This window comes from Calonectris borealis, chromosome 1 (assembly GCF_964195595.1).
Source record: "Calonectris borealis chromosome 1, bCalBor7.hap1.2, whole genome shotgun sequence".
In the NCBI taxonomy this organism is placed as follows: domain Eukaryota; kingdom Metazoa; phylum Chordata; class Aves; order Procellariiformes; family Procellariidae; genus Calonectris; species Calonectris borealis.
This window is the reverse complement of record NC_134312.1, coordinates 198,729,776-198,742,666: the sequence shown is the minus strand read 5'-3', so window position 1 is coordinate 198,742,666 and position 12,891 is coordinate 198,729,776. Positions and strand designations below refer to the sequence as shown.

General features: G+C 36.6%; 1 protein-coding gene across 7 annotated transcripts in view; it reads left to right on the top strand.

Moving 5' to 3' along the window:
• The window catches only part of NUP58 (nucleoporin 58), a 40,733-nt gene that overhangs the window by 7,518 nt on the left and 20,324 nt on the right, over positions 1-12,891 (top strand). For all 7 annotated transcript variants that reach the window (XM_075139907.1, XM_075139905.1, XM_075139904.1 and 4 more), the window contains exons 5-12: positions 870-1,004; positions 1,772-1,882; positions 4,721-4,745; positions 5,197-5,262; positions 6,031-6,205; positions 7,534-7,613; positions 8,292-8,410; positions 10,510-10,592. In XM_075139907.1, coding sequence (XP_074996008.1) covers positions 870-1,004; positions 1,772-1,882; positions 4,721-4,745; positions 5,197-5,262; positions 6,031-6,205; positions 7,534-7,613; positions 8,292-8,410; positions 10,510-10,592 — 794 coding nt within the window. The remainder of the gene's footprint in view (positions 1-869; positions 1,005-1,771; positions 1,883-4,720; positions 4,746-5,196; positions 5,263-6,030; positions 6,206-7,533; positions 7,614-8,291; positions 8,411-10,509; positions 10,593-12,891) is intronic.

Sequence of the window (12,891 nt, the reverse complement as noted above, 5' to 3'; positions counted from 1 at the left end):
ATGGGCAGTATACTATGTGATATAGGCAGCATATAATCTAAGTCATTAGAAGTGTAGCAAGAGCTGATTTGTCATGTAAAATAATTATTTTGTTATTGTTAACCCCACTGAAGGTTGAAAGCTTCCTACTTGTGCAGCTGAAAAGTTTGGAAAATGTCTATCTTTTGTAGATGGCCTGAAATAGTTCACTAGTAATGGAAACAAGGTTTTTCCAGTGTAGTTCTCATACTGGCACATATCTACCATCATATTTAACTCGGCTAAACTGCACCGCGCATTATGGTAATTAAGACTGGTGTTCATTTTTCCTAACCTTAGGAGTCTGCATTTGAGCTCAGCTATCTTTGCCCTCTGTGCTCTGTCCCTTTATGCCTAAGGTCTTTCTCTACACAATTCTTCCCTATGCTACCAAAAGCTGGGATGCTTCATTCCAGAAGTAGGCTCAAACTACCAAGGAAATGTTCTTGTATCATCTGTCTTGTGTAAAATATTTTAACGTTTAACATAAAACATTAATATTTCAGCATTTTAATATAAAAAGTCAATAGCACTTGTTAGATCCATTATGCCGTAAAATAAATTCTGTACCAGGTTCTAGATTCTGTAGTGTTCTGGGGGGACTCTCAAAAATTTTGTGTAGTTGCAGGTAAATATGGACTAATCAGGATTATGATATTATAGAACAAAATAACATATAATTCAAAAGTCTCTATGGCTTTGTTTGGAAAATCTGCAGGAAATAAAAACAACGATTAAGTTTATTATCCAATTATGATAAAGATGCTGTTCAGACCTTTCAGTTATTTTGGGTGGTCCGTGGATGTATTTGAATGCAGCGTCTGCATGAAGCTGGTCTGCTTTCTCTGTAGGAACTACTGGCTTTACATTAAATTTGGGTGGCACAACTGCTCCGACTACAACTGCTTCCACAGGCCTTTCCTTAGGAGGAGCCTTAGCAGGTTTAGGAGGTTCACTCTTCCAGAACACAAGCACAGCAGCAACAGGTGAAAGTTACTTTAGTTTTTTCCTCCTTCTGTCTCAAAACATTGAAATTTAATGTGTGATTGTAAAAATTCATAATGTAAGATTTAGTTTATATAAAATCTTAATACTCTGAAAGTGTAATTTTTAAGTGTTACAGTTAAGAACAGTGTTGCTATCCATGGACAACAAAAATGAAATCTGAAATTATTGGTTTCTTTCTCATTTGTAAATTCATTTGTACTTAACACTTTTTTTTTTTTAAATTAAAACGCAAGGAAATCTTTGTCATTGCCATAATTGACTCAAGGAAGTTGATCCTAAGTGCGAGAGGGCAATCATATACCAGTATATCCTTTAATTGTGGAGAAGTTGAAAGCTCCTTATTTTGGTGGCTTCTGGTGTGAATAAAATCTTTAACTTTTAGTATTGTCATTTCATGGCTTCCTATCTCTTTCAGCTCTAGAGGAAAAATTTGTTGCGCTGTGTTGTAGTCTTGGTAACACTGTTCTTAAAGTTTAAATGAAACAGAAAGATACTTAAGATGCTGATGATAAGTTAGCTATCTAGTTAGCTACCTAATAATGTGAAGAAATGACGTAAAACACTTGTGAACAGTTGTATGAAACTTCATGCAATCTGTTTTATTCTGTTTATTTTGCTTTTTTTTTAATCCGAATGTAGTAAATGGACACTGAAACTGCAAGCAAGATTATACGTGCTTTTAGTTTAAAGTAAGTTTTAATTATCAACATTTTAAGTGCAGAAATTCTGTTTGCGTTTCTTGTAGGGCTTGGGCAGAATGCTTTGAGTTTGACTCTGGGGACAACTGCGGCTCCTTCAACTACTGCCAATGAAGGGCTTGGTGGCATTGATTTTAGTAGTTCTTCAGACAAAAAGAGTAAGTTTGTTTTAAAGCGTTTTTTTAATTGAGAAAATTATCAGAGCACTACAACAAAGACACTATTTCATTGTGTTAGATGTGTGGGATTAAAGCTGACAACTTCAACTTTTTTTTTCCCCCTCCCCTCTTGCAAGGCATTTCACTTAATTTCATTCTTAGATATTGTGCTTGTATAGAAGAACAAGATTTTGGTTGCAAATGCAATGTAATGTGAATTTATTTATTTAAAATAAGTATAAGCCAATATCATACTTGAGAACCAGGATCTAAACCCTTTAGCCTTTTGGGAGTGAAGACTCATAGGGCGGTTTGCTGAAAAGCCATGGCAGATTTCTGAACAGCTATATGTCAAATAGCCACTAGAGGGGGGAGCAGAGCTATGTTTAAGTAATTTAACTAATGCATTGCAAATACAAAAAGTACGCGTTTGAAACCAGCTTTCTCCATCTGTAACAGATCTTAAGCTTGGTTTCTTTTTTCAAAAGCCTGCACAATAAAAATGTCCTATTTCTAGCTATTGCTCTTCAAAGCTGTATTTCTGCTGGTGCGTAGTTCCATCTGATACATTCTATCAGGTTGTTAAAACCAGTTATAAAAACTTTACCTCTGTGGTAGCTTTAAAATACTTAAGTAAGGCAATATTGAGCATTGACAAATGGACCTTTATTATTTTGTCTTGCTTTTATACTTCCAGAGTAAGCTTAACTAAAGCTGATTCTAAAATGTACATTTTCTCTGGGGAATCAATACTGTTAATTTAATCTCTTGATTCCATTCAGGAGCCAAATTTAAATTAGGTATACCAATAGCTAAAAGAGAAGGAAATATAGAAACTCTATGAAACCACCTTTACAGCGTAGCATAAGTTGCGGACACATAGTTCTTCATACTTGTAGAAGAGATGGCATATTGACTGTCCAAACTGGAGTCCTCTGCATGGTGTTGATTGGTTTTGGAGTTTTATTACTGAAACTGGGAGTGATGAAAAAGCTCTGATTCTTAGTTCTTATGGGATTTCCACTGCTATAATATTAGGATATCACAACACTTCCATAATATACAAATGTCTTAAAATGAGGACCAGAGAACCACAGATTCAAAATCTACTTCAGTCTGACATCTCTCAGCATTGTTTTGCCCAGCTTTTAGGGTGGAAACTTGAATGAGTACCTGAATTCGCCATATATTGCATAGTGGAACTGGGGGAGTTGGACTATGACTGTCAGGATAAGTAGAGATCCCTTAGCTAAGCAGTGGGAAATGTCGAAGGAGACTGTTTTTTGAGTTTTCCTTTTTAATTTAGGTTTTAATTTAGGAGTGTTTCTCATAATGGATAGTGCTGGCTTAAGCAGCCCTGACAAATATCCCTACCTGTGTGCTGCTACTCAGTACTGTCAGTACAATTGCTTGTACTCCTATATGAGGAACTGTGTTAAAGTTTGACAGTGGTGGGGTTTTGAGTTTTTTTTTTTTTCCCTTCCTGAAGAAAAAGAAGGAGGAGATGTGGCTACCAAAGAAAAGCACCCTAGGAATCCCAGGACAGATAGGGACTAGCACCTGTGTGCTCTCTGCTGGAATTAGTTATAAAAGCTTTTCCTTCTGGAGACTGAAGACTGACTGTCTAGTATTTCTTTAAAATATGGCTGCAGGAAAAGAAGCTGTTCTTATACATACTTTCCTCATGTATTACTAAAAAGAATGTAAAAAATGTAAAAACTGGAGCACTCACTTGCCCAGAAAGTAGCAAAATCTGATTTCAAATTTGTGTCTTTTACTTTGTAAGTGTTGTTCTGACGTACAGCAAAGAAAAAAAAAAGCAAAGTATACTTAGTTTTCTGCTTAATTTTTAGGTTATCAGCTGAAAAAGGAGTCCTAAATTCTGGGTGTGATGTGGTTGGGTTTTTTTTCCTTCTTCCCCTTAGCAAAGGCATAGGGAATGGTTGTGAGATTCCAGGCTCTCTAATGTGTACTGGGTGACAGAGTCTGCAGACAATTTAAGTAGATGTTGTCTAAAAGTAGTAGCTTCTCGTGGCAGGAGCACTGGCTTGTGCAGCTTAAGATCTTTGTGGCACTAGCATTAGCTGCATAGCTACTTTGTCTTGGTGGCACTGAGAGGGAAGTGAGGATGTGAACTGCATCCAGCTGAAGAAGATGAAGCCCACTTCTTGGGCTTTGTGAGTGAGTGTTCTTCCTCGCAGACTGCTATGGTATGGGATGCGATTACTGCCCCCTGTGCTATGCACAACATTGTTTTCAGTTCCATTCTATTACTCAGAGGCATTTGGCATCTTGATCCACAGATGTGTAGTTTGGAGTGTGTAGGTGGTAGGTAAGCAGTAACATCTTCAGTTCTGTAAAACCTCATTCATTACTGGACTTAATGCAATAGCAGAATTCTTAAGGAAGTCCAATGGGCAAACCTGCATTAGCTTCGTATTTGAGAGGAGACTGCTATTGCTGAATTTAAACACTTGAATGTTTTGTGGGTGCAGGTGTAAGTGAGTTGTGGTTGCATAAGCAGGAGCAGATTTCTTATGCAACTACAGTTGTTTATGCATTTGTAGTGACTTGTTTAGTGACACAAGATGTTTTGAATTACTCTGCGTGCCAAGAAATTAGCACCTCAACTGTTGAACCATTGTTCTTGAAAAGATATTTATCTGTGAAGGGGGAGTAAATTAAAACCTTCTTTCTTTTATGGCTAGCCTAGTCTGTTTCCTCTTATCAAAAGAAATCAAGCAGATTGTAGTCATTCGTTCTTCCCTAAAATCTCATTAAGGTTGTTTTGTTTGTTCTTCAAAGCTTTGTTTCTGACCTATAGTTTTTATTTTCTAGGTGACAAGACAGGAACAAGACCAGAGTAAGTGTCAGATTTTCTTTGCATTCCATGTCTTACTAGAAAACAGCTAAACTAAATATGTTGGCTTTTCTACTACTTCAATCTTGAAAAAGGCATAAATGTAAATAACCAGCTTTTGCAATATGGCCAATATAGTAATGGTGGTTCATCATTTTGAACATTGCAATTTTCCCATTGAATGCAATACCTACAGCTTATCTGGCATCTGCTATAGACTGATCATGTGGTCTGAAAAATGGTTTCTGCAAATGTGTACGATGCTTACACCACAGGCTTGGACCCTGGCATAGTATCCGTGTGCATTAATCGAAATCATTCCTAGTTGCGGCATACATGCAATGGGTGCAAAACTGTGTAATCAGTCACTTCAATGTTTTCATGATATTTAGTAGTCATGCAAAAATGTCTGGTGGTATTAAAGCACCATCTAAACATGCATTGTCTCTTGTAGAGATAGCAAAGCACTGAAGGATGAAAATCTACCTCCAGTAATCTGTCAAGATGTAGAAAATCTACAGTAAGTAGTGGTTTTTATTTATGATAGTTGTTTAGCTAAAGTATTGTATGCTGTCGATGCTCTGTGACAAAAATACCCTACTGCAGGCTGCATGCAGGATAACTTTCTAGCCCAAGGCCTTGCGGCAGGTTAACCTTGGGAACAGAGTAGATGGATGGTTCTAGTAGCTGAAGTCTTAGGCTGGTTTTTTTTTAGCCTCACTTTTCCATGTATTTACACAAATGGGCATACCGAACAAATATACTCTTAGAATCTGATCCATCTCTCCCTGGGAGTATTAAGCCTGTTGCACATGCATAGTACGTATTGAACCTTATGTCCATATTGCATGTGCATTGTGGATCTCATATGGAATAGAGAGAACTGCAAAAGGCAGGAAGGAGGCAGGTTGTAGACTAGTCAGAGGCTTATGTATTTGTGTATTTGTGAGTTCAAAGTAGCAATTACTTTTACATAGATGCTATATATTGGCTTTTATATATATATAAATTGATAAATATCTTAGTTTGTCAGGGTTCAGCATAACATGTTTAAACACTTGTTATTGAAGTTTAGGGGGGTTTTAGGTGGGTTTTTTTACAGTATTAGCATGCTAGGAGTTAAGGTAATACTATGCTATACAGAAATTTTACTGTTCAGTAGTTGATTTTGGAAAAAATAATTTAATAGGTATTTAAATAATGTGACTGAGAGGTAAACACTTGTGTATTTCAGGTTTGATATCTTATGTTTCTTTCCTCCCCACCCCCTTCTTTTTCCCTTCCCTAGGAAATTTGTGAAAGAACAAAAACAAGTTCAGGAAGAAATTAGTAGAATGTCCTCTAAAGCAATGCTTAAAGTACAAGAAGACATTAAAGCTTTGAAACAACTGCTGTCTGTAGTTGCCAGTGGATTACAGAGAAACACTCTTAATATTGACAAGCTGAAAGTGGAAACTGCACAGGTATAATTGAAGATAAATTTTGTTATGTAGAGTTTGTATGTTGATTATTTCATACAGAATAACTAACCTTCTTTATCAGTCAAGTTAAAACATGTGTCCAAACTAAAACAGTTGTAAACAAATTGAAAAATTGAATCCCTTCTAATCTATTTGAAGTTACTGGGAGAGACTGAAACCTGTGATGTCAGTATTTTCAGATAAGTACAACAGCAATAAAATTACTGCTATTCAGGAAAGCTTTCCTACGTAGCAAAGGCAACAGAGGGGAATGTGTGCCCACTTCAGTTCAGTTTCAGTTATATATTCAGCTGCTAGTGAAGATATATTTGTAACCACATGCTGGACTCTGGAGCAGCAGAAATGCAAGTATGTTTTCTTCCGATGACTTCTAAAAAAAACCAAATAAAAACGACCCCATAACATTTCAGGGACCAAAATATGTTAACTAGCACTAGTATTCATTTAGTGAAGTTGAGTCAACTCTGTCCACCAGTCTGCATGTTAACTGCAACCAGTTTGAGCTCAAGTTTTGATGCAAGTGCTTTTCAAGTTACGTTCTGTACCACTTTTTATTTCATCTGGCATGTCAAGGCTGCTTGCTGTATAAATAAGTGTATTTTATTCTAAAGTAAAAATGTTGATTTTTCTATATCTTGTGATACCAAAAGGAAATACTTTATAGTTGTGCCTTGCCAACAGTTTTCTGTGAAAACAAAAACTTGTTACTGATACTCTCATATGTCTGTAAACAATGCAGTTGAGAATAATCGCAGAAACAGGCACTGAGAAGTTCTTAATGGTAGAGTTACTAGAAATATTAATCAGAAGTGTATGCTGTAATTATCATGCATAAAAAGATCATTGCTATAGAAAGAGAGGCATTTTTTTGAACTAGTTAATCTTTTTTTTAAAAGGCTAAATAATCCTTTTTGTTCTATTTCTTCTCTTTTAGGTGTGTTACTTCCTTGCACTTGACTGTTGCTTTTTTCCCCCTATTCCACAATAATTATAACAGGATTTCTGAAGTACAATAGAACTTAGACCTTATCTCTGACAGTTTAGCGCAATATGTTCTCAGCGTCTGAGAACTCAATGTGCTTTCAGTATGTGCTGTTGTTTGTTCCTTCCCTAAACTTCTGTTGGTATTTGCAGTTCTCCAACTTTCTGGCAGTCTATTCTTTGAAGAATTTCTGGCCAGATTCTATCACGGTCTTAACTTAAATACTTGAAAATATTTAATGTGAATGAACAGTGGAGTTGTAGCTATTTTTCTTTTTGAACACTTCATACAGAACCTTATCTTTTATTAATTTTCCCTATTTATTTAGGAGCTAAAGAATGCAGAAATAGCATTACGAACACAGAAAACTCCTCCTGGTCTCCAGCATGAAAATACAGCCCCAGCAGAGTGAGTTACTGTTATTCATAAAAAACAGTCAATGATATAACTTGGAGAAGAGAAGACTCTGGGGAGACCTTGTTGCAGCCTTTCAATACTTGATACTTTACAGGAAAGATGGGGACAGACTTCTTAGTAGGGTCTGTAGCGATAGGACAAGGGATAATGGTTTTAAACCAAAAGAGGGTAGATTCAGACTACGTATAAGGAATTTTTTTATGATGAGGGTAGTGAAACACTGGAACAAGTTGCCCAAAGAGGTGGTAGATGCCCCATCCCTGGAAACATAAAGGTCAGCTTGGCGGGGCTCTGGGCAACCTGATCTAGTTGAAGATGTCCGTGTTCTTTGCAGAGGGGGTTGGACTAGATGACCTTTAAAGGTCCCTTCCAACCCAAACCATTTTATGATTCTATGATCTTCATAATATGAATATTTTTTCTGCTTCTTGTAACATTTGTACTGAATGCTTCATAGAATCAGTATTTTATTTCTACACTTAATTTATATTTACTTCATAGACATGAGAAGTACAGTCTTTACTCTTTCCACTAGTAAAGGGATGTCAAGAATGTCATAGAACATAACTGATGCAATTAAATGAAAATTGGCAGCTAGTATAGATCAGATTAATAAAAATAGTCGCAAACTAGTGAAGTTTAATCATACAATTTCATTGTTTCACTCAGCTACTTCAGAATCTTGGTTGAGCAGTTTGAAGTACAGCTGCAGCAATACAGGCAACAAATAGAAGAACTGGAAAATCATCTTGCTACTCAAGCAAATAATTCACACATAACTCCACAAGGTAAATGTTTCAATTTTTATGTTTCGATGTAAAAATTGAGAAATCTTATACCTATAAGAAAAACTTAATTAATCTCCCCTTTTGTTATTGTTGGCTTTTGTTATTTAATGTACAGAAATAAGCGTTCAGATAGATTCTGCAGTTGTTCAATGTAAAGATTTTGAATTAAAGGTTAAATTCATAAAGGTTCTTGAACATTTTAAGATGGATCCAGTTCCTGAGGTGCAATTTGTAAGCCTGGTTTGTTTTAACATCCACTATATCAGTCTCCCTGCCTTCAGCGTCTAGCTGTTACAAGGCTGATGTCTGGCACCTTCTGGCTTGCACTGGGCTGTCTGACCAGACAAATGTGGGTATCTGCTCTGCCCAGAGCTCCAGATCAAAATGGGAACTTTTCCTTAGTTTGGAGCCCGTTGGTATTGCCCTCAGCTCTGACTGAAAATTTAATCTTGTTTGCTGCCACATCATTTAATCTTGGAGAATCTCTCTGGTCAGAGAATACTGACCTCTGGACAGTAGTCTTCTGGTTGGTTACCATTCCTGTGATCATAGACATTTTTATCTTTCGGGCCATTTTAGGTACAGGTCCTGCAATAAGCAGTGATTTCAAGTGCGTGTGTCTTTGTGCCAAATGATACTTGAACTTCTTGCCATCACAGGATGGTACCTAGACTCTCACCTTATATGTCAAAAACGAGAACTGTCTAGACCTAGCTTCCAGAATGGGAGATCTGCTGAACCCTGAGGGTCCTCTGTCTTCCCATGTCATCTTCTTGTCTGTCCAGAGTATGAGAGGGATGCCTTCGCGGATTTTCCTCGGGTTTTTCAGCAGTTTCTGCTATAATCTAAAGGTTCCTTGCTTGTGCAGGCAAGGCTCAATCTGTCGTGCCAGCATGCTCAGACTGTCAGCAAATGATCTAGTGATCTAGTCAACACTGTATTGCATATGTAGCCTTTACCATACATGAAACCAGAATGTCTTGAAAATTTTGAAATGTCTAGTATTCAGTATCAATAAATTGCCTCCAGACTCTTTGGAAACTTGTGGCCAGTCTTCCTAGATACCACTGCCTCCACAACCCTGCAGGTTGGCATGAGATTTATTCCCCAGCTTTTTCAGAAAAAAATGCAAATTATAATGGAGAAATTCCTCTATGGAGAGGCAGACCTCTTCAGTTCAAGAATCATTTCTAGACCTATGCATCTTCAAGAACTTGATAGCTACTATTTGCATTTTGTAGGTTATATTGCATCCTTCAGAGGAGATGCTGTAGCTGATCTTTTCACAGTGAAAGACCACTTCAGCACTTTTCTGTCCTCCATTTTGGTAAATTGTTTCAGTGCTGCTTTCAGAAAAGCATTTTTTGATGGCAGATGCCTCATTTTTCCCAAAACCTTTGAGATTTCCCCTTTAATCCTAAAGTTTTGCATTAGTTGGGTCAGTGCACTGAAAACACTTTCATATCTGTGTAGGAAGTAGGATATCCTAAATCTAAGACTTTATGTAGGCAAGGAGCTCCCCATTGTGTTTCTCTGTTTATGATATGCTTGTGGGTAGAGCTAGAATAAGTTCCTGTGATGCTTGTTAATCATGTCTTTAAAATGTAAGTAAAGCTCCCATTCTACTGCTCTCTCTTTGGCAAAATCAACTGAACACTTAACTGTGCCTTAAGTCAGAAAGAGTGGAAAATATATACAAACGCAAGAAAATCTGATTCAACTATATTTATGTAAAAACCAATGAGGTAAAATGTTCATGTGTAATTAGATAAAGTTAGGTTAAAGAGTATTTTTTAGCTTTGCTAAATGGTAGAGTCATAGGAAAGGAATTACTATGCATATAAAAATAAATCTGAGAAAAAAGTACTTTTCCAAAATGAAATTTGAAGCCCTTTCAAAAAGTAGTCCTTGGGTGACTTGTGTCACTCATTGCTCTCAAATTCTGTATTTCTTATAGACATTAACTTGTTCTCATGCAATTGTTTTTGTGTTTTGTGCTATATGGGTTTTGGGTGGGCTTCTTGCTGCAGTAGAAACACTGAATCTTTTCTCCTGGTAGTAAGGTTGTCACTTACCAATATTTTATATGCCTCTTACAGATTTGTCTATGGCTATGCAGAAAATCTATCAAACATTTGTAGCTTTAGCTGCACAACTTCAATCAATACATGAAAATGTAAAGGTATGTTGTTTTGATGTGTTCCTGTGTATTTAATGAAAGAACTACAGAGAGTCACTTTTTGAAAAATATATCTTCAACTTTGTTTTTTTTCTGTTAAATTAACTGCTTTTAAAAATTTTCAAAGTGTCCTGGAGAAGTGCTTTGATTAAAAAAGTAACTGTTGTTCAGCTGAAGTCTAATTTGAATTCTTTGCTTATAGTGATAATAGCAACTGACCACAACCATTTAGGTTACAAAATGTTTTTCATTTAACTCCTTTTCCTTTTTAATTGTTTATCAGTTTTTGAAATGTCTGTCTTTGAGCTCATGCTTGTATGTTTTGCTTTTTGCCCAATGACCTCTCAATCTCAAGCAAAGATGATCTAAATCTGCTCTTGCTCAAATAGGCAACAGGAAAAAAAAGGTATTCATATGTAAGATTTTTCAACATATCGAAGAATTTTGGTGAAAATTGTGTTCTGGCTTGCTTAATTTTTTCAACCTGATTTTCATGGCAAGTCGTGTATAGAAAAAAAAAGACTACTGTGAAAAAATGCTAATGTATCAAAGGTCCTAGTTAGGCTTTTTTTTTTTCATCATGGACTCTGGCTTGAATTTCCCATTTATAGTTCTGGACATATTGATAAAATGTCAATGTTCTACAATCCATAATTTTTCTTGAGATCATCAGAACCCTTCTTGGTTACAGAAAAAAACTTGGAGAAGAGTACAAGTGTTTGTGATTATTTCTACTAAGTGACTTCCTTAATGGGATTAGCTCTGGTAAATCTTCTGCTTGTTTCCTTCTCAAAGCTTCCTCTGCACAGTATTGCTAGTTCTGTCACCATCTGAGACTTTTTACTTTTCCTGAATAAAGTTCAGGAACACTGAGGATCTTGTACGAATGAGATTCCTTGCATTGCATTGCTTCTGTCAGCATGGATATTCACTGTTTTACAGCTACCTGCCATCAGATATTTGTGCTGCTCTCAGTTAACTCAGTTTTGGTAGCAGATATAGAATATATCAGCTCCTCCATAATTTTGGCAGAATTACACACAAAAGATTCCAAATGTGTTCAGGGCTCTTCAGTTCTGAGATCTGAGTGTAGCCTGAACTCATGCAGTGCTCTTTGTGATGATACATTTTTGCTGCTCTTCAATATGAAGAGGAGATTAGTATGCAAGTATAAGCAATAGTATCTTCAGTACCTTGTCAATGTGATTGAATAGGAAAGACTTTACTTCAGCTTAAGAAGTATTATATTGCCTGAAACTAAGGGGTTGGTTTGAGGGTTTTTCTTTCTTTTGGGGAATTTTTTTGAGATTTAATCTAGTGGGTGGACATGAAGGCTGATATTTTGGAAGACACGATTATAACTAAAGCTTCAAAAATCAGAAAAATGAATGAACTGCTTAAGTGGATCTGTCATTCTGACCATCTGTTTTAGTTTATCAGCTAGGACAGGAGAGCAGTTTTGAAACTGCTGTCTCTGCCTTATTTGATGGTTGTGATATGGTTTGTGAAGACAGAGCTGTGACCACAATTCATTCCTTAGTCTGAAGTAGGCTTTCTGGTTTGTACATACACTTTGATTCAAAGGTCTGAAGTTGTAGAACAACATGGCCTGAAACATCTTTGCACAGGTCTAGTTGTTAAATACTTTATATTGTATAAGAACGTATAGATACATTCTGTGGCGAAGGTCAGTGAAGAGTAAAGTGTGCTTGGGCACAATTCAGGTAGAGAATGTCATTAAATCATTCTGCATAGATCAGCCTTAAGAACTGCTCTACAATGTCTAATGGCGTTTGTCAGCTCCTATGGCAGTCAGTATGGCATTGTATTAAATCTCATCAGAGTTCTACAAATGTCTTTTCTCTCCAAAGGCAGCACTCCTGATCTGATAATGAGGTCATTCTTTCTGTGTGTTTCCTGCTGTTGCTGATAGATTTAGGATTACAGCTGTTCAAATCCTGAGTCAGAATTTTTGGACTGTAAGCTCCTCTTCTCGGAAACAAGCATATCCTTAAGCCAGGAACACAGGACATAGATGCCTTCCATAAAATTTAATTGAACCTACTGTTCTTTGGTTTTAATAAATCTATTACATTTAAAGATTCTCTGTTAGAAAATGGAAATCATTCTGTCAGTTCTTTAATTGAAGCCATTTATTCTTTTTATGTTATCTAAGATATCTGTAGTTCCCTCATCTGTGACAGAAGTGGCTCATTTCTAGGTGAACAGACCAAGCTAGGTGTTCCCACAGAAGGTGGGGTTTTGAGAGGGGAGGGGGCATAGGCAAGGGGAGGGGGACACA